The sequence below is a fragment of the Lemur catta genome, chromosome 6 (assembly GCF_020740605.2).
Source record: "Lemur catta isolate mLemCat1 chromosome 6, mLemCat1.pri, whole genome shotgun sequence".
Taxonomy (NCBI): domain Eukaryota; kingdom Metazoa; phylum Chordata; class Mammalia; order Primates; family Lemuridae; genus Lemur; species Lemur catta.
Window position 1 is genome coordinate 15,466,394 of NC_059133.1, and position 21,157 is coordinate 15,487,550.

The window sequence follows — 21,157 nt, forward strand, 5'->3', positions numbered from 1 at the left end:
GCTTCTAAGGCCATCTCTATCACTTGTGATTTGGATCTCACTCCTTATTGTCTACTTACAGACTTTGCTTTTGAAATTGTTGCCTCCCTCTCTTGTACTTTCAATTTTTCCCCACTCTACTGGATCATTCTCGCCAGCATGCAAATAATCTAAGCAATACAGTCTCCTCACCCCTCAGCCTCTCTCAACCTTTTATGTTTCCTTTAAGTTAACTGGAGTTAGGTATCTGTCATTTGCAACTGAAAAGGTCTTAATTAATACTGGACATAGAGAGGTGCCTACGGAAATAGTTTGTGATTGGTATTGTCATTCTCATATCATAGGGAAATAAATTCAGGCTCAGAAATGACTTCTTCCAGCTTAAAACAAGCAAACAAAAAACCTCCCTTTTGTTCATCATCCCCTGCAGTATTACTTCCTCTTCAGTCATCCCCATCATTGAAAACCCTCTTGAAAATTTTTGTCTTCCCTCCATTGCTCTTGAACACACACCATCTTGCTTTCAAATAAAACTGTTCTTGTTGAGGTCTCTTACCAAGTTCACCAGTGACCTTTCTATTGGCAAATCAAAATGCCATTCTCAGTCCTTATTCTTGCTTGATCTCTGAGCTGCATTTGACACTGGAGATCAATCCTTTCTGAAACACTCTCCTCACTTGGCTTTTAGGATGGTATTGCCTCCAAGTTTCCTATTCACAGGGCTTCTAGGTGGTATATTAGTCTGAGTTTCCTCCTACGTCATTAGAGGCTGGATCTTGGTTGTGGCACAGTCCACCAACCTTTTCTCTTTCCTCTCTGTATGAAATTCCTGAGAAATTTCATCCACTCTCCTGGTTTAGAAACTCCCTGCATGCTGGTGAACTCCCAGATTTACACCTCTAGCCCCAATCTCTCCCCTAAACCCCAGAGTAGTGTATCCAAGTGCCCACCTGACACCTCCACTTGGACATCTAAAAGGCATCTCAAATGCAATGGCCCAAACAAGACAGTTGATGCCACCACCAGCAACCTGCTCTTCCTTTGTGTTTTCCATCTCAATAAATCACAAGACCATTTACCTAATTGCTTTCTCCCTTTCTCTCACGTCCTATATCCAGCATATTCTCTCAGGCCGACTTTAAAAATATGTTCCAATTTCAACACTTCTCACTATTTCAACGGCTACCCTAAACCTTGACCTAGACCTCTAAATCTCTTGCCTCACTATGCTCAGCCACACTGGCCTTTCTGCTGGTCCTCAAAGCAGCCAGCATGCCTGGGACCTTGACACTTGCTCTTCCCTCCAGGCTTGGCTTACCTGATTCAATTCTCCGCCTAAATGTTGCCCACCTCAAAGAATCCTTCCCACTTCCCCACTTCCCATAATCCTCTATTCCTTTTCTACGCATTATCATATGCTTACCAGTTTGTATTTGCTTATTATCTCCTCTATTAGAATATAAACCCGATTAGGACAGGGACTTCTCAGCTCCTAGGGGAGAGTTTAGCACCTAGTAGGTACTAAATAGCGAATGAATAACTGAAAAAATATAGCATTGTTGTATCAAATGAAATGAGATTCATGAAAAGACTTTTTAAACTCTGGGGTACTAATCATGTGTAAGTTATAATAGCATACATTATATTTTATAATAATAAGCATTTACCAAGCAATTGCTTTTGTGCTAGGTCAAGTACTAGGCGCTATAATTATAGAAATAAAGAAGACCAAGTTCCTGCTCACTCTGGCTGGAAGGTTGGGGGCAGGAACAAATAGAGGTATTTTTCTAGAATTATCTAGCCCAGTGCTACTGAAGCATACTGAAGGAAAGGAAAGTGTATTTTGCTTGGGGGTGGGAGGGACAGAAGTAAATGAAGGCTTCACAAAAAAGGTCACATTAAGCTGGGATTTGAAGGTTGTGGTTGGATTTGCCAGACAGAGAGGAAGCAGAAAGGGCTTTACAGGCCAAGGAAAGAATCTCAATGTGTGTGCCCCACCAACCAGTTTGCTAAGCAGCTTATCAAGATGGGTGCCTTCCTCACTCCTGCCTTTCTCTCTTGCTCCTGAAGCCTCAGGCTTTCTCTGACCTGGCCCTCTGGGTATCTTTTTGTATCTCACTTTGTCCTTTTCCCCATTGGCTCTCAATAGTCAAAGCTTACAGCTCCACAGAGTTCATCCTCTCTCTCCCAGGTCATGGCAACTGCAGGCTGTCCATCTTTGTACTTCTTGTCACCAATCTTGCAGCTGTCCAGGGATTTCAGATATAGTGGTGTGGATGTCTGAAATCCACCTTCACCATAGTTTAATACGGATAGATACTGTTTAATAAAACATTTTAAAATTTTCATGTTGACATAAAAATTCCTTTTACATAGTTTCTCACAGAGTATCTATTGAAGAGGATATTTGGCTTTAGAATTTAAAGGAGAATCATAGTAACAACAACAAAATAAGCGGGAGATGGTGTTTAGCATTGAACAGTCTGTATTTATTACAGGAATGAATGGATGAATTAATAAATCAAATCAATTAATACAATTTACAAATGTGTTGCATTCCCAGATTTGGTTTCATAACAGTTGTTTTGAATTTGGGATACATTTTTCCATAGAAACAATGTTACAAATGGTTCTTACGTGATAAGAAATCCTAGCAAGGCTATGTAGCCCATAATGTAGCAATAAAATGCAGAAAAATAATGGCATTGTGTAAGAACACAGTTTAAGCAAGTTTGAATACCAGTGTTTGTGGAAAAGTAACTTTAATTAGAAGATGAGGTGGTACAGAAAAATATGGTGACTTCCAAGGGGATGTCTGAGCCCTTTCAAGGGTTCTGGAGGTATTGCCTTCTTAATGTCTAGTTTCAAATTGAAATGTCTGCATTTATTTCCCTTGGTATAATCATACCCTTTTTCTATTTTTACAATCAGCGGACATAAGAGTGTGAGTCTGGCCTTGAGGAAGAGGATTTCAGTAAGAAGAGTATGGGAGACTATATGAGATGAAATTAACTGAATGGCACTTGGTAGAAAATAGAGGAAAAGAAAGAAACATGGTTTGGGCATGATTCCACCTAAACGGAAGAAAGTACATGGTAAAGATTGTAAGAAAAGATGGTAGATGGAGGCCGTAAAATGGCTCCTGTCTGGTTGGTGCTGGCCAGACCAAGGGAATAATGGCATTGGAGTTTTCACATGACAGACTTTCAGAAGTGTTTGCACTGCAGATTGTGTCTTGATATGCCTAGGGGGTTTCTGCAGAATGTAGAATTTGTATATTACCATATCCTTCCTGTTGATTTTGGTGGCATGTGTCTTATTGGATGAGTCTTATTGATTCCTAAAAAAAGAACTTCGGAAACCCTTGTCTTTGATATCAAAAGATGTCAAGTTTTATTTGCCGGTCTTTCTCCATCCCTCTCCCCTCTTCTTCTTCCTCTGGCTTTCACAAACTGATCCTGACCAAATCACTTAATTCTCTGGGTCCCATTTTCTTATCTCTAAATGACAACACTGAACTAGATTATCTATCCCTTCCAACTCTAAAAATTTTATTATGAAATTCTCCAAAATGACAAAACATAACCAACCAGGAGGACGAGATCTAATTATATCGTCCAAATCAAATAGCTGTAGTTTCCAAAATGGTTATTTCTAAGAATCACAGATGATTCAGTTATCCAGCTTTTTTCCCCCTACGAGAATGCGACCTCTTTGCTCTCAGAGCTGTTTGGATTTACCTAGAAAAAGTATTGTGCAAAGTGTAGGGTTTTCCTTCCGTTAAAAAAAAAAAAAAAATCTGTTCGCTCTTATCTCCTTCGACTCAAAGGCTTTCTGGGTAGCCACAAGCTTAGATAAAACGTTATCTTTCCCCCCTCGGGTTCCCCTTCTTGGACTTCATGAGCCCCGACTGGCATAACCACTGCTGGGCCCTAACCGCGGACCAACAGGTCCCCGCAGCAGCCGACCTAGCCCAGTCGGCAGATTCCCTAGAAGAGCCCGGCGCAGGCGAAAGCGCGCCCGCCACACTTCCGGTGGCCGGACCAGGCGCTCGCCACACTTCCTGTTGATCCGGCTTGGCCGGGGGCTGGGCGGGGAGGAGGGCCTGCGGCGGCGGCGGCCACTGGCCAAGCGTGGGCGTGCACGGGGCCGGCTGGGGCACAGAGTGTCCTTCGCGTCGCCGGAGATCACAGCACCCTCGGTGGCCGCATCTCCCACCTTCCGTCCTTCCAGTCCGGCCCTCGGCCCAGGCGCACCCCACCATGCCTGCCGTGGACAAGCTCCTGCTAGAGGAGGCGTTGCAGGACAGCCCCCAGGTACCTCTCGCCGCTCCAGTCCCCGTCGCCCGCAGGGGTGGCGCTGGGGAGGGCCCTCCAGCCCCGGAGTAGAGGCCACGTCCCAGCCCCAGGCAGCTGCGGGAATACGCCTGGTCCCCTTGGGGGGGCCTTCCCCAGGCTTCCCTCGGGATGAGAAGGGGCGGGCCGGGTCTTGGGTCCTGAGCATAGGCAAAGCTGGGGAGCCCGGGAAGGCCCCCGGCGGCCGGAGGCATGGTGTGGTGACCCACTTCCAAACTCAGCTGAAAGGGAAGCTGCCGGATCTAAACTGGCTCCATCACTTAACCAGCTGAGTGCCCCGGGCAAATAACCTTTTTGTGCCTTAGTTTTGTCATCTGTAAAATGGGGGTAATTGTACCTGCCTCATAGGGTTGCTAGAAGAATTAAATGAGCAAATGCCTGTAAAGTTGTCAGTAGACAATGCCTGATACAGATAAGGAGTCAATCTTGTTATTACCACTAATGTTATTACTACTGCTACTACTGATATGATGAGACTTGTGCCAAAATGGGAGGCAGAGAGCCTGGATCTCTTTCCCAGCAGAACCAGGCCTCCCTTTGGCACTGTTTTCCCATTTGAAGAAAAAGTTACAACACCTGCCCCATTTGTCACACAGGGGAACTTCATTAGCACGAGATGAGAGCCAAGTCCTTTGAGCTCCACAGTTGAAAACTGGTGTGTAAATATAGCAAATGAGTGCAGAATGACATTAGTTCATAATTCAGCACACCTTTCCCCAGGGATCTTTTGTTCTCCTTTGTTTAACATTTCCCCAGCTTTGTATCTACTCTGCTGCTTTTTCGTCACTGGCTTATTTACATAAGTATCTTTATTCCCTAGTGTTTCAACTCTTGAAAAATTAGACTAAGATTAACCTGTTTTCCTTTCACAGTTTCCCGTTTATGTTTGGGTTCCTTCTCATTTCCTCCAGAGTGAATTATACCCCCCAGGCTCATCCTTGGATGGACTTAGCTACATTCACTCTGTGTCACTCCAGTTCAGAATAAGTCAGAAAGGCTGTGTGCAGAGGTATCTTGTGCCCATTTCTCTGTGATCCTCCTAGAGTAGGCAAGTAAGGAATTGTAAGCAAGCTGTGAGGTTTTTTTTTTTTTAATTTGCATCAACCGGGCTGACTGACTTTTTGAGGCCTCTTTTATACAGCTCTAGACTTCCGGTGTTTTGATGGGACTAAACCCGCACTATTCACCTCACACACAAAGGCCCACTTCTCATGTCTGGCGCTAGTCCAACAAAACCCAGGACTGACAGAGGCCCTGAACTTGCCACCCAAGAAAAATATCTCATCTCCAAAGAAGGATTCTTATGCTAACGGTTGAAAAGTGCTCCCGTTCTTGAAACAGTGGTGATAGTGCAGATCCTGTTTCAGTCTAAAGACTGAAACAGGATCCGCACTTTTCACCGTTCCTTTCAGAATCATTTGATTCATCAGCTAGGAACGGCGATTCCTTCTCCAGGCCAATCGAAGGCTAGGCCAAAGTAACTGGATCTTTCCAAGAGGTGTGTGGCACAACTTTTGAAAGAACCGCTAGGTGGAGAACTGTTTGGTATTTTTCCGTAGCACTTTTCACCGTAATTGTCATAAGGTTGGTCTCCGCGTCCTTCAGCTTACGAGCGTTTTCACAGAGGAAAGCAGGCTGAGGCCCAGTAAACTTGGCATTTCCAAGAGTTGGTCCTAGAGACTGCAAAGAAAGTGTTCTTTTAAGTATTCTTCCACTGTGGTTTCACCATGATTTTCAGAACCCGAACAGGTTTCTCGCATTAGCATAAGAATCCTGCCTGGTAGTTGAGATTTCTGGGTGGGGTGTAAGTGCGGGGCTTCTGTCAGCCCTGCCTTTGATTGGTTTACCTCCAGAGTTGGTAAGTGCATATTTGCAGGGGATGGGAAAAGTGTGGATCGTGCTTCAGATTTCCTCCTGACCCTTTTGAAATCACCACTATGTTGGTAATTATTTGCCATTTCCATAGCGTTTTGCACCGTAATAGTCATGAGGTCGGTCTCTGCATCCTGAAGCCTATGATGCTTTTCGCAGAGAAACCTCTGCTGAGGCCCAGGTAACTTGGTATTTCCCGTACCTGGCACCGCAGCCTTGGAAGCTAGGATTGTTTTCAGTATTATCTCACCATCCTTTCACCACTGTTTCAAGAACGGGAGCCCTTTTCAACCATTGGCGTAGGAATCCTTCTTTGGAGATGAGATATTTTTCTGGGGTGGCAAGTGCAGGGCCTCTGTCAGTCCTGGGTTTGTTGGACTAGCGCCAGACATGAGAAGTGCGCCTTTGTGGGACAGGTGAATAGTGCGGATCCTGTTTCAGTCTAAAGACTGAAACAGGATCCGCACTTTTCACCGTTCCTTTCAGAATCATTTGATTCATCAGCTAGGAACGGCGATTCCTTCTTCAGACCAATCGAAGGCTAGGCCAAAGTAACTGGATCTTTCCAAGAGGTGTGTGGCACAACTTTTGAAAGAACCGCTAGGTGGAGAACTGTTTGGTATTTTTCTGTAGCACTTTTCACCGTAATTGTCATAAGGTTGGTCTCCGCGTCCTTCAGCTTAGGAGCGTTTTCACAGAGGAAAGCAGGCTGAGGCCCAGTAAACTTGGCATTTCCAACAGTTGGTCCTAGAGACTGCAAAGAAAGTATTCTTTTAAGTATTCTTCCACTGTGGTTTCACCATGATTTCAGAACCCGAGCAGGTTTCTCGCATTAGCATAAGAATCCTGCCTGGTAGTTGAGATTTCTGGGTGGGGCGTAAGTGCGGGGCTTCTGTCAGCCCTGCCTTTGATTGGTTTACCTCCAGAGTTGGTAAGTGCATATTTGCGTGAGATGGGAAAAGTGTGGATCGTGCTTCAGATTTCCTCCTGACCCTTTTGAAATCACCAGTTTGTTGGTAATTATTTGCCATTTCCATAGCGTTTTGCACCGTAATAGTCATGAGGTCGGTCTCTGCATCCTGAAGCCTATGATGCTTTTCGCAGAGAAACCTCTGCTGAGGCCCAGGTAACTTTGTATTTCCCGTACCTGGCACCGCAGCCTTGCAAGCTAGGATTGTTTTCAGTATTATCTCACCATCCTTTCACCACTGTTTCAAGAACGGGAGCCCTTTTCAACCATTGGCGTAGGAATCCTTCTTTGGAGATGATATATTTTTCTGGGGTGGCAAGTGCAGGGCCTCTGTCAGTCCTGGGTTTGTTGGACTAGCGCCAGACATGAGAAGTGCGCCTTTGTGGGACAGGTGAATAGTGCGGATCCTGTTTCAGTCTAAAGACTGAAACAGGATCCGCACTTTTCACCGTTCCTTTCAGAATCATTTGATTCATCAGCTAGGAACGGCGATTCCTTCTCCAGACCAATCGAAGGCTAGGCCAAAGTAACTGGATCTTTCCAAGAGGTGTGTGGCACAACTTTTGAAAGAACCGCTAGGTGGAGAACTGTTTGGTATTTTTCCGTAGCACTTTTCACCGTAATTCTCATAAGGTTGGTCTCCGCGTCCTTCAGCTTACGAGCGTTTTCACAGAGGAAAGCAGGCTGAGGCCCAGTAAACTTGGCATTTCCAACAGTTGGTCCTAGAGACTGCAAAGAAAGTGTTCTTTTAAGTATTCTTCCACTGTGGTTTCACCATGATTTCAGAACCCGAGCAGGTTTCTCGCATTAGCATAAGAATCCTGCCTGGTAGTTGAGATTTCTGGGTGGGGTGTAAGTGCGGGGCTTCTGTCAGCCCTGCCTTTGATTGGTTTACCTCCAGAGTTGGTAAGTGCATATTTGCGTGAGATGGGAAAAGTGTGGATCGTGCTTCAGATTTCCTCCTGACCCTTTTGAAATCACCAGTATGTTGGTAATTATTTGCCATTTCCATAGCGTTTTGCACCGTAATAGTCATGAGGTCGGTCTCTGCATCCTGAAGCCTATGATGCGTTTCGCAGAGAAACCTCTGCTGAGGCCCAGGTAACTTGGTATTTCCCGTACCTGGCACCGGAGCCTTGGAAGCTAGGATTGTTTTCAGTATTATCTCACCATCCTTTCACCACTGTTTCAAGAACGGGAGCCCTTTTCAACCATTGGCGTAGGAATCCTTCTTTGCAGATGAGATATTTTTCTGGGGTGGCAAGTGCAGGGCCTCTGTCAGTCCTGGGTTTGTTGGACTAGCGCCAGACATGAGAAGTGCGCCTTTGTGGGACAGGTGAATAGTGCGGATCCTGTTTCAGTCTAAAGACTGAAACAGGATCCGCACTTTTCACCGTTCCTTTCAGAATCATTTGATTCATCAGCTAGGAACGGCGATTCCTTCTCCAGACCAATCAAAGGCTAGGCCAAAGTAACTGGATCTTTCCAAGAGGTGTGTGGCACAACTTTTGAAAGAACCGCTAGGTGGAGAACTGTTTGGTATTTTTCCGTAGCACTTTTCACCGTAATTGTCATAAGGTTGGTCTCCGCGTCCTTCAGCTTACGAGCGTTTTCACAGAGGAAAGCAGGCTGAGGCCCAGTAAACTTGGCATTTCCAAGAGTTGGTCCTAGAGACTGCAAAGAAAGTGTTCTTTTAAGTATTCTTCCACTGTGGTTTCACCATGGTTTTCAGAACCCGAGCAGGTTTCTCGCATTAGCATAAGAATCCTGCCTGGTAGTTGAGATTTCTGGGTGGGGTGTAAGTGCGGGGCTTCTGTCAGCCCTGCCTTTGATTGGTTTACCTCCAGAGTTGGTAAGTGCATATTTGCGTGAGATGGGAAAAGTGTGGATCGTGCTTCAGATTTCCTCCTGACCCTTTTGAAATCACCAGTATGTTGGTAATTATTTGCCATTTCCATAGCGTTTTGCACCGTAATATCATGAGATCGGTCTCTGCATCCTGAAGCCTATGATGCGTTTCGCAGAGAAACCTCTGCTGAGGCCCAGGTAACTTGGTATTTCCCGTACCTGGCACCGGAGCCTTGGAAGCTAGGATTGTTTTCAGTATTATCTCACCATCCTTTCACCACTGTTTCAAGAACGGGAGCCCTTTTCAACCATTGGCGTAGGAATCCTTCTTTGCAGATGAGATATTTTTCTGGGGTGGCAAGTGCAGGGCCTCTGTCAGTCCTGGGTTTGTTGGACTAGCGCCAGACATGAGAAGTGCGCCTTTGTGGGACAGGTGAATAGTGCGGATCCTGTTTCAGTCTAAAGACTGAAACAGGATCCGCACTTTTCACCGTTCCTTTCAGAATCATTGGATTCATCAGCTAGGAACGGCGATTCCTTCTCCAGACCAATCGAAGGCTAGGCCAAAGTAACTCGATCTTTCCAAGAGGTGTGTGGCACAACTTTTGAAAGAACCGCTAGGTGGAGAACTGTTTGGTATTTTTCCGTAGCACTTTTCACCGTAATTGTCATAAGGTTGGTCTCCGCGTCCTTCAGCTTACGAGCGTTTTCACAGAGGAAAGCAGGCTGAGGCCCAGTAAACTTGGCATTTCTAAGAGTTGGTCCTAGAGACTGCAAAGAAAGTGTTCTTTTAAGTATTCTTCCACTGTGGTTTCACCATGATTTCAGAACCCGAGCAGGTTTCTCGCATTAGCATAAGAATCCTGCCTGGTAGTTGAGATTTCTGGGTGGGGTGTAAGTGCGGGGCTTCTGTCAGCCCTGCCTTTGATTGGTTTACCTCCAGAGTTGGTAAGTGCATATTTGCAGGGGATGGGAAAAGTGTGGATCGTGCTTCAGATTTCCTCCTGACCGTTTTGAAATCACCAGTATGTTGGTAATTATTTGCCATTTCCATAGCGTTTTGCACCGTAATAGTCATGAGGTCGGTCTCTGCATCCTGAAGCCTATGATGCGTTTCGCAGAGAAACCTCTGCTGAGGCCCAGGTAACTTGGTATTTCCCGTACCTGGCACCGGAGCCTTGGAAGCTAGGATTGTTTTCAGTATTATCTCACCATCCTTTCACCACTGTTTCAAGAACGGGAGCACTTTTCAACCATTGGCGTAGGAATCCTTCTTTGGAGATGAGATATTTTTCTGGGGTGGCAAGTGCAGGGCCTCTGTCAGTCCTGGGTTTGTTGGACTAGCGCCAGACATGAGAAGTGCGCCTTTGTGGGACAGGTGAATAGTGCGGATCCTGTTTCAGTCTAAAGACTGAAACAGGATCCGCACTTTTCACCGTTCCTTTCAGAATCATTTGATTCATCAGCTAGGAACGGCGATTCCTTCTCCAGACCAATCGAAGGCTAGGCCAAAGTAACTGGATCTTTCCAAGAGGTGTGTGGCACAACTTTTGAAAGAACCGCTAGGTGGAGAACTGTTTGGTATTTTTCCGTAGCACTTTTCACCGTAATTGTCATAAGGTTGGTCTCCGCGTCCTTCAGCTTACGAGCGTTTTCACAGAGGAAAGCAGGCTGAGGCCCAGTAAACTTGGCATTTCCAAGAGTTGGTCCTAGAGACTGCAAAGAAAGTGTTCTTTTAAGTATTCTTCCACTGTGGTTTCACCATGATTTTCAGAACCCGAGCAGGTTTCTCGCATTAGCATAAGAATCTTGCCTGGTAGTTGAGATTTCTGGGTGGGGTGTAAGTGCGGGGCTTCTGTCAGCCCTGCCTTTGATTGGTTTACCTCCAGAGTTGGTAAGTGCATATTTGCGTGAGATGGGAAAAGTGTGGATCGTGCTTCAGATTTCCTCCTGACCCTTTTGAAATCACCAGTATGTTGGTAATTATTTGCCATTTCCATAGCGTTTTGCACCGTAATATCATGAGGTCGGTCTCTGCATCCTGAAGCCTATGATGCGTTTCGCAGAGAAACCTCTGCTGAGGCCCAGGTAACTTGGTATTTCCCGTACCTGGCACCGGAGCCTTGGAAGCTAGGATTGTTTTCAGTATTATCTCACCATCCTTTCACCACTGTTTCAAGAACGGGAGCCCTTTTCAACCATTGGCGTAGGAATCCTTCTTTGCAGATGAGATATTTTTCTGGGGTGGCAAGTGCAGGGCCTCTGTCAGTCCTGGGTTTGTTGGACTAGCGCCAGACATGAGAAGTGCGCCTTTGTGGGACAGGTGAATAGTGCGGATCCTGTTTCAGTCTAAAGACTGAAACAGGATCCGCACTTTTCACCGTTCCTTTCAGAATCATTTGATTCATCAGCTAGGAACGGCGATTCCTTCTCCAGACCAATCGAAGGCTAGGCCAAAGTAACTGGATCTTTCCAAGAGGTGTGTGGCACAACTTTTGAAAGAACCGCTAGGTGGAGAACTGTTTGGTATTTTTCCGTAGCACTTTTCACCGTAATTGTCATAAGGTTGGTCTCCGCGTCCTTCAGCTTACGAGCGTTTTCACAGAGGAAAGCAGGCTGAGGCCCAGTAAACTTGGCATTTCCAAGAGTTGGTCCTAGAGACTGCAAAGAAAGTGTTCTTTTAAGTATTCTTCCACTGTGGTTTCACCATGATTTCAGAACCCGAGCAGGTTTCTCGCATTAGCATAAGAATCCTGCCTGGTAGTTGAGATTTCTGGGTGGGGTGTAAGTGCGGGGCTTCTGTCAGCCCTGCCTTTGATTGGTTTACCTCCAGAGTTGGTAAGTGCATATTTGCAGGGGATGGGAAAAGTGTGGATCGTGCTTCAGATTTCCTCCTGACCCTTTTGAAATCACCAGTATGTTGGTAATTATTTGCCATTTCCATAGCGTTTTGCACCGTAATAGTCATGAGGTCGGTCTCTGCATCCTGAAGCCTATGATGCGTTTCGCAGAGAAACCTCTGCTGAGGCCCAGGTAACTTGGTATTTCCCGTACCTGGCACCGGAGCCTTGGAAGCTAGGATTGTTTTCAGTATTATCTCACCATCCTTTCACCACTGTTTCAAGAACGGGAGCCCTTTTCAACCATTGGCGTAGGAATCCTTCTTTGGAGATGAGATATTTTTCTGGGGTGGCAAGTGCAGGGCCTCTGTCAGTCCTGGGTTTGTTGGACTAGCGCCAGACATGAGAAGTGCGCCTTTGTGGGACAGGTGAATAGTGCGGATCCTGTTTCAGTCTAAAGACTGAAACAGGATCCGCACTTTTCACCGTTCCTTTCAGAATCATTTGATTCATCAGCTAGGAACGGCGATTCCTTCTCCAGACCAATCGAAGGCTAGGCCAAAGTAACTGGATCTTTCCAAGAGGTGTGTGGCACAACTTTTGAAAGAACCGCTAGGTGGAGAACTGTTTGGTATTTTTCCGTAGCACTTTTCACCGTAATTGTCATAAGGTTGGTCTCCGCGTCCTTCAGCTTACGAGCGTTTTCACAGAGGAAAGCAGGCTGAGGCCCAGTAAACTTGGCATTTCCAAGAGTTGGTCCTAGAGACTGCAAAGAAAGTGTTCTTTTAAGTATTCTTCCACTGTGGTTTCACCATGATTTTCAGAACCCGAACAGGTTTCTCGCATTAGCATAAGAATCCTGCCTGGTAGTTGAGATTTCTGGGTGGGGTGTAAGTGCGGGGCTTCTGTCAGCCCTGCCTTTGATTGGTTTACCTCCAGAGTTGGTAAGTGCATATTTGCAGGGGATGGGAAAAGTGTGGATCGTGCTTCAGATTTCCTCCTGACCGTTTTGAAATCACCAGTATGTTGGTAATTATTTGCCATTTCCATAGCGTTTTGCACCGTAATAGTCATGAGGTCGGTCTCTGCATCCTGAAGCCTATGATGCGTTTCGCAGAGAAACCTCTGCTGAGGCCCAGGTAACTTGGTATTTCCCGTACCTGGCACCGGAGCCTTGGAAGCTAGGATTGTTTTCAGTATTATCTCACCATCCTTTCACCACTGTTTCAAGAACGGGAGCACTTTTCAACCATTGGCGTAGGAATCCTTCTTTGGAGATGAGATATTTTTCTGGGGTGGCAAGTGCAGGGCCTCTGTCAGTCCTGGGTTTGTTGGACTAGCGCCAGACATGAGAAGTGCGCCTTTGTGGGACAGGTGAATAGTGCGGATCCTGTTTCAGTCTAAAGACTGAAACAGGATCCGCACTTTTCACCGTTCCTTTCAGAATCATTTGATTCATCAGCTAGGAACGGCGATTCCTTCTCCAGACCAATCGAAGGCTAGGCCAAAGTAACTGGATCTTTCCAAGAGGTGTGTGGCACAACTTTTGAAAGAACCGCTAGGTGGAGAACTGTTTGGTATTTTTCCGTAGCACTTTTCACCGTAATTGTCATAAGGTTGGTCTCCGCGTCCTTCAGCTTACGAGCGTTTTCACAGAGGAAAGCAGGCTGAGGCCCAGTAAACTTGGCATTTCCAAGAGTTGGTCCTAGAGACTGCAAAGAAAGTGTTCTTTTAAGTATTCTTCCACTGTGGTTTCACCATGATTTTCAGAACCCGAGCAGGTTTCTCGCATTAGCATAAGAATCTTGCCTGGTAGTTGAGATTTCTGGGTGGGGTGTAAGTGCGGGGCTTCTGTCAGCCCTGCCTTTGATTGGTTTACCTCCAGAGTTGGTAAGTGCATATTTGCGTGAGATGGGAAAAGTGTGGATCGTGCTTCAGATTTCCTCCTGACCCTTTTGAAATCACCAGTATGTTGGTAATTATTTGCCATTTCCATAGCGTTTTGCACCGTAATATCATGAGGTCGGTCTCTGCATCCTGAAGCCTATGATGCGTTTCGCAGAGAAACCTCTGCTGAGGCCCAGGTAACTTGGTATTTCCCGTACCTGGCACCGGAGCCTTGGAAGCTAGGATTGTTTTCAGTATTATCTCACCATCCTTTCACCACTGTTTCAAGAACGGGAGCCCTTTTCAACCATTGGCGTAGGAATCCTTCTTTGCAGATGAGATATTTTTCTGGGGTGGCAAGTGCAGGGCCTCTGTCAGTCCTGGGTTTGTTGGACTAGCGCCAGACATGAGAAGTGCGCCTTTGTGGGACAGGTGAATAGTGCGGATCCTGTTTCAGTCTAAAGACTGAAACAGGATCCGCACTTTTCACCGTTCCTTTCAGAATCATTTGATTCATCAGCTAGGAACGGCGATTCCTTCTCCAGACCAATCGAAGGCTAGGCCAAAGTAACTGGATCTTTCCAAGAGGTGTGTGGCACAACTTTTGAAAGAACCGCTAGGTGGAGAACTGTTTGGTATTTTTCCGTAGCACTTTTCACCGTAATTGTCATAAGGTTGGTCTCCGCGTCCTTCAGCTTACGAGCGTTTTCACAGAGGAAAGCAGGCTGAGGCCCAGTAAACTTGGCATTTCCAAGAGTTGGTCCTAGAGACTGCAAAGAAAGTGTTCTTTTAAGTATTCTTCCACTGTGGTTTCACCATGATTTCAGAACCCGAGCAGGTTTCTCGCATTAGCATAAGAATCCTGCCTGGTAGTTGAGATTTCTGGGTGGGGTGTAAGTGCGGGGCTTCTGTCAGCCCTGCCTTTGATTGGTTTACCTCCAGAGTTGGTAAGTGCATATTTGCAGGGGATGGGAAAAGTGTGGATCGTGCTTCAGATTTCCTCCTGACCCTTTTGAAATCACCAGTATGTTGGTAATTATTTGCCATTTCCATAGCGTTTTGCACCGTAATAGTCATGAGGTCGGTCTCTGCATCCTGAAGCCTATGATGCGTTTCGCAGAGAAACCTCTGCTGAGGCCCAGGTAACTTGGTATTTCCCGTACCTGGCACCGGAGCCTTGGAAGCTAGGATTGTTTTCAGTATTATCTCACCATCCTTTCACCACTGTTTCAAGAACGGGAGCCCTTTTCAACCATTGGCGTAGGAATCCTTCTTTGGAGATGAGATATTTTTCTGGGGTGGCAAGTGCAGGGCCTCTGTCAGTCCTGGGTTTGTTGGACTAGCGCCAGACATGAGAAGTGCGCCTTTGTGGGACAGGTGAATAGTGCGGATCCTGTTTCAGTCTAAAGACTGAAACAGGATCCGCACTTTTCACCGTTCCTTTCAGAATCATTTGATTCATCAGCTAGGAACGGCGATTCCTTCTCCAGACCAATCGAAGGCTAGGCCAAAGTAACTGGATCTTTCCAAGAGGTGTGTGGCACAACTTTTGAAAGAACCGCTAGGTGGAGAACTGTTTGGTATTTTTCCGTAGCACTTTTCACCGTAATTGTCATAAGGTTGGTCTCCGCGTCCTTCAGCTTACGAGCGTTTTCACAGAGGAAAGCAGGCTGAGGCCCAGTAAACTTGGCATTTCCAAGAGTTGGTCCTAGAGACTGCAAAGAAAGTGTTCTTTTAAGTATTCTTCCACTGTGGTTTCACCATGATTTTCAGAACCCGAACAGGTTTCTCGCATTAGCATAAGAATCCTGCCTGGTAGTTGAGATTTCTGGGTGGGGTGTAAGTGCGGGGCTTCTGTCAGCCCTGCCTTTGATTGGTTTACCTCGAGAGTTGGTAAGTGCATATTTGCAGGGGATGGGAAAAGTGTGGATCGTGCTTCAGATTTCCTCCTGACCCTTTTGAAATCACCAGTATGTTGGTAATTATTTGCCATTTCCATAGCGTTTTGCACCGTAATAGTCATGAGGTCGGTCTCTGCATCCTGAAGCCTATGATGCGTTTCGCAGAGAAACCTCTGCTGAGGCCCAGGTAACTTTGTATTTCCCGTACCTGGCACCGCAGCCTTGCAAGCTAGGATTGTTTTCAGTATTATCTCACCATCCTTTCACCACTGTTTCAAGAACGGGAGCCCTTTTCAACCATTGGCGTAGGAATCCTTCTTTGGAGATGATATATTTTTCTGGGGTGGCAAGTGCAGGGCCTCTGTCAGTCCTGGGTTTGTTGGACTAGCGCCAGACATGAGAAGTGCGCCTTTGTGGGACAGGTGAATAGTGCGGATCCTGTTTCAGTCTAAAGACTGAAACAGGATCCGCACTTTTCACCGTTCCTTTCAGAATCATTTGATTCATCAGCTAGGAACGGCGATTCCTTCTCCAGACCAATCGAAGGCTAGGCCAAAGTAACTGGATCTTTCCAAGAGGTGTGTGGCACAACTTTTGAAAGAACCGCTAGGTGGAGAACTGTTTGGTATTTTTCTGTAGCACTTTTCACCGTAATTGTCATAAGGTTGGTCTCCGCGTCCTTCAGCTTACGAGCGTTTTCACAGAGGAAAGCAGGCTGAGGCCCAGTAAACTTGGCATTTCCAACAGTTGGTCCTAGAGACTGCAAAGAAAGTGTTCTTTTAAGTATTCTTCCACTGTGGTTTCACCATGATTTCAGAACCCGAGCAGGTTTCTCGCATTAGCATAAGAATCCTGCCTGGTAGTTGAGATTTCTGGGTGGGGTGTAAGTGCGGGGCTTCTGTCAGCCCTGCCTTTGATTGGTTTACCTCCAGAGTTGGTAAGTGCATATTTGCGTGAGATGGGAAAAGTGTGGATCGTGCTTCAGATTTCCTCCTGACCCTTTTGAAATCACCAGTATGTTGGTAATTATTTGCCATTTCCATAGCGTTTTGCACCGTAATAGTCATGAGGTCGGTCTCTGCATCCTGAAGCCTATGATGCGTTTCGCAGAGAAACCTCTGCTGAGGCCCAGGTAACTTGGTATTTCCCGTACCTGGCACCGGAGCCTTGGAAGCTAGGATTGTTTTCAGTATTATCTCACCATCCTTTCACCACTGTTTCAAGAACGGGAGCCCTTTTCAACCATTGGCGTAGGAATCCTTCTTTGCAGATGAGATATTTTTCTGGGGTGGCAAGTGCAGGGCCTCTGTCAGTCCTGGGTTTGTTGGACTAGCGCCAGACATGAGAAGTGCGCCTTTGTGGGACAGGTGAATAGTGCGGATCCTGTTTCAGTCTAAAGACTGAAACAGGATCCGCACTTTTCACCGTTCCTTTCAGAATCATTTGATTCATCAGCTAGGAACGGCGATTCCTTCTCCAGACCAATCAAAGGCTAGGCCAAAGTAACTGGATCTTTCCAAGAGGTGTGTGGCACAACTTTTGAAAGAACCGCTAGGTGGAGAACTGTTTGGTATTTTTCCGTAGCACTTTTCACCGTAATTGTCATAAGGTTGGTCTCCGCGTCCTTCAGCTTACGAGCGTTTTCACAGAGGAAAGCAGGCTGAGGCCCAGTAAACTTGGCATTTCCAAGAGTTGGTCCTAGAGACTGCAAAGAAAGTGTTCTTTTAAGTATTCTTCCACTGTGGTTTCACCATGGTTTTCAGAACCCGAGCAGGTTTCTCGCATTAGCATAAGAATCCTGCCTGGTAGTTGAGATTTCTGGGTGGGGTGTAAGTGCGGGGCTTCTGTCAGCCCTGCCTTTGATTGGTTTACCTCCAGAGTTGGTAAGTGCATATTTGCGTGAGATGGGAAAAGTGTGGATCGTGCTTCAGATTTCCTCCTGACCCTTTTGAAATCACCAGTATGTTGGTAATTATTTGCCATTTCCATAGCGTTTTGCACCGTAATATCATGAGATCGGTCTCTGCATCCTGAAGCCTATGATGCGTTTCGCAGAGAAACCTCTGCTGAGGCCCAGGTAACTTGGTATTTCCCGTACCTGGCACCGGAGCCTTGGAAGCTAGGATTGTTTTCAGTATTATCTCACCATCCTTTCACCACTGTTTCAAGAACGGGAGCCCTTTTCAACCATTGGCGTAGGAATCCTTCTTTGCAGATGAGATATTTTTCTGGGGTGGCAAGTGCAGGGCCTCTGTCAGTCCTGGGTTTGTTGGACTAGCGCCAGACATGAGAAGTGCGCCTTTGTGGGACAGGTGAATAGTGCGGATCCTGTTTCAGTCTAAAGACTGAAACAGGATCCGCACTTTTCACCGTTCCTTTCAGAATCATTGGATTCATCAGCTAGGAACGGCGATTCCTTCTCCAGACCAATCGAAGGCTAGGCCAAAGTAACTCGATCTTTCCAAGAGGTGTGTGGCACAACTTTTGAAAGAACCGCTAGGTGGAGAACTGTTTGGTATTTTTCCGTAGCACTTTTCACCGTAATTGTCATAAGGTTGGTCTCCGCGTCCTTCAGCTTACGAGCGTTTTCACAGAGGAAAGCAGGCTGAGGCCCAGTAAACTTGGCATTTCCAAGAGTTGGTCCTAGAGACTGCAAAGAAAGTGTTCTTTTAAGTATTCTTCCACTGTGGTTTCACCATGATTTCAGAACCCGAGCAGGTTTCTCGCATTAGCATAAGAATCCTGCCTGGTAGTTGAGATTTCTGGGTGGGGTGTAAGTGCGGGGCTTCTGTCAGCCCTGCCTTTGATTGGTTTACCTCCAGAGTTGGTAAGTGCATATTTGCAGGGGATGGGAAAAGTGTGGATCGTGCTTCAGATTTCCTCCTGACCGTTTTGAAATCACCAGTATGTTGGTAATTATTTGCCATTTCCATAGCGTTTTGCACCGTAATAGTCATGAGGTCGGTCTCTGCATCCTGAAGCCTATGATGCGTTTTGCAGAGAAACCTCTGCTGAGGCCCAGGTAACTTGGTATTTCCCGTACCTGGCACCGGAGCCTTGGAAGCTAGGATTGTTTTCAGTATTATCTCACCATCCTTTCACCACTGTTTCAAGAACGGGAGCACTTTTCAACCATTGGCGTAGGAATCCTTCTTTGGAGATGAGATATTTTTCTGGGGTGGCAAGTGCAGGGCCTCTGTCAGTCCTGGGTTTGTTGGACTAGCGCCAGACATGAGAAGTGCGCCTTTGTGGGACAGGTGAATAGTGCGGATCCTGTTTCAGTCTAAAGACTGAAACAGGATCCGCACTTTTCACCGTTCCTTTCAGAATCATTTGATTCATCAGCTAGGAACGGCGATTCCTTCTCCAGACCAATCGAAGGCTAGGCCAAAGTAACTGGATCTTTCCAAGAGGTGTGTGGCACAACTTTTGAAAGAACCGCTAGGTGGAGAACTGTTTGGTATTTTTCCGTAGCACTTTTCACCGTAATTCTCATAAGGTTGGTCTCCGCGTCCTTCAGCTTACGAGCGTTTTCACAGAGGAAAGCAGGCTGAGGCCCAGTAAACTTGGCATTTCCAAGAGTTGGTCCTAGAGACTGCAAAGAAAGTGTTCTTTTAAGTATTCTTCCACTGTGGTTTCACCATGATTTTCAGAACCCGAACAGGTTTCTCGCATTAGCATAAGAATCCTGCCTGGTAGTTGAGATTTCTGGGTGGGGTGTAAGTGCGGGGCTTCTGTCAGCCCTGCCTTTGATTGGTTTACCTCCAGAGTTGGTAAGTGCATATTTGCGTGAGATGGGAAAAGTGTGGATCGTGCTTCAGATTTCCTCCTGACCCTTTTGAAATCACCAGTATGTTGGTAATTATTTGCCATTTCCATAGCGTTTTGCACCGTAATATCATGAGATCGGTCTCTGCATCCTGAAGCCTATGATGCGTTTCGCAGAGAAACCTCTGCTGAGGCCCAGGTAACTTGGTATTTCCCGTACCTGGCACCGGAGCCTTGGAAGCTAGGATTGTTTTCAGTATTATCTCACCATCCTTTCACCACTGTTTCAAGAACGGGAGCCCTTTTCAACCATTGGCGTAGGAATCCTTCTTTGCAGATGAGATATTTTTCTGGGGTGGCAAGTGCAGGGCCTCTGTCAGTCCTGGGTTTGTTGGACTAGCGCCAGACATGAGAAGTGCGCCTTTGTGGGACAGGTGAATAGTGCGGATCCTGTTTCAGTCTAAAGACTGAAACAGGATCCGCACTTTTCACCGTTCCTTTCAGAATCATTTGATTCATCAGCTAGGAACGGCGATTCCTTCTCCAGACCAATCGAAGGCTAGGCCAAAGTAACTGGATCTTTCCAAGAGGTGTGTGGCACAACTTTTGAAAGAACCGCTAGGTGGAGAACTGTTTGGTATTTTTCCGTAGCACTTTTCACCGTAATTGTCATAAGGTTGGTCTCCGCGTCCTTCAGCTTACGAGCGTTTTCACAGAGGAAAGCAGGCTGAGGCCCAGTAAACTTGGCATTTCCAAGAGTTGGTCCTAGAGACTGCAAAGAAAGTGTTCTTTTAAGTATTCTTCCACTGTGGTTTCACCATGGTTTTCAGAACCCGAGCAGGTTTCTCGCATTAGCATAAGAATCCTGCCTGGTAGTTGAGATTTCTGGGTGGGGTGTAAGTGCGGGGCTTCTGTCAGCCCTGCCTTTGATTGGTTTACCTCCAGAGTTGGTAAGTGCATATTTGCGTGAGATGGGAAAAGTGTGGATCGTGCTTCAGATTTCCTCCTGACCGTTTTGAAATCACCAGTATGTTGGTAATTATTTGCCATTTCCATAGCGTTTTGCACCGTAATATCATGAGATCGGTCTCTGCATCCTGAAGCCTATGATGCGTTTCGCAGAGAAACCTCTGCTGAGGCCCAGGTAACTTGGTATTTCCCGTACCTGGCACCGGAGCCTTGGAAGCTAGGATTGTTTTCAGTATTATCTCACCATCCTTTCACCACTGTTTCAAGAACGGGAGCCCTTTTCAACCATTGGCGTAGGAATCCTTCTTTGCAGATGAGATATTTTTCTGGGGTGGCAAGTGCAGGGCTTCTGTCAGTCCTGGGTTTGTTGGACTAGCGCCAGACATGAGAAGTGCGCCTTTGTGGGACAGGTGAATAGTGCGGATCCTGTTTCAGTCTAAAGACTGAAACAGGATCCGCACTTTTCACCGTTCCTTTCAGAATCATTGGATTCATCAGCTAGGAACGGCGATTCCTTCTCCAGACCAATCGAAGGCTAGGCCAAAGTAACTCGATCTTTCCAAGAGGTGTGTGGCACAACTTTTGAAAGAACCGCTAGGTGGAGAACTGTTTGGTATTTTTCCGTAGCACTTTTCACCGTAATTGTCATAAGGTTGGTCTCTGCGTCCTTCAGCTTACGAGCGTTTTCACAGAGGAAAGCAGGCTGAGGCCCAGTAAACTTGGCATTTCCAAGAGTTGGTCCTAGAGACTGCAAAGAAAGTGTTCTTT

The 21,157-nt window shown here is 46.4% G+C and overlaps 1 protein-coding gene across 1 annotated transcript in view; it reads left to right on the forward strand.

The window, feature by feature from the left end:
• The first annotated feature begins 4,022 nt into the window (after positions 1-4,022).
• The window catches only part of APPL2 (adaptor protein, phosphotyrosine interacting with PH domain and leucine zipper 2), an 801,670-nt gene continuing 784,535 nt past the window's right edge, over positions 4,023-21,157 (forward strand). Inside the window, exon 1 of the mRNA XM_045553054.1 lies at positions 4,023-4,295. Within this exon, the coding sequence (XP_045409010.1) occupies positions 4,242-4,295 (54 nt within the window). The 5' untranslated portion in view covers positions 4,023-4,241. The remainder of the gene's footprint in view (positions 4,296-21,157) is intronic.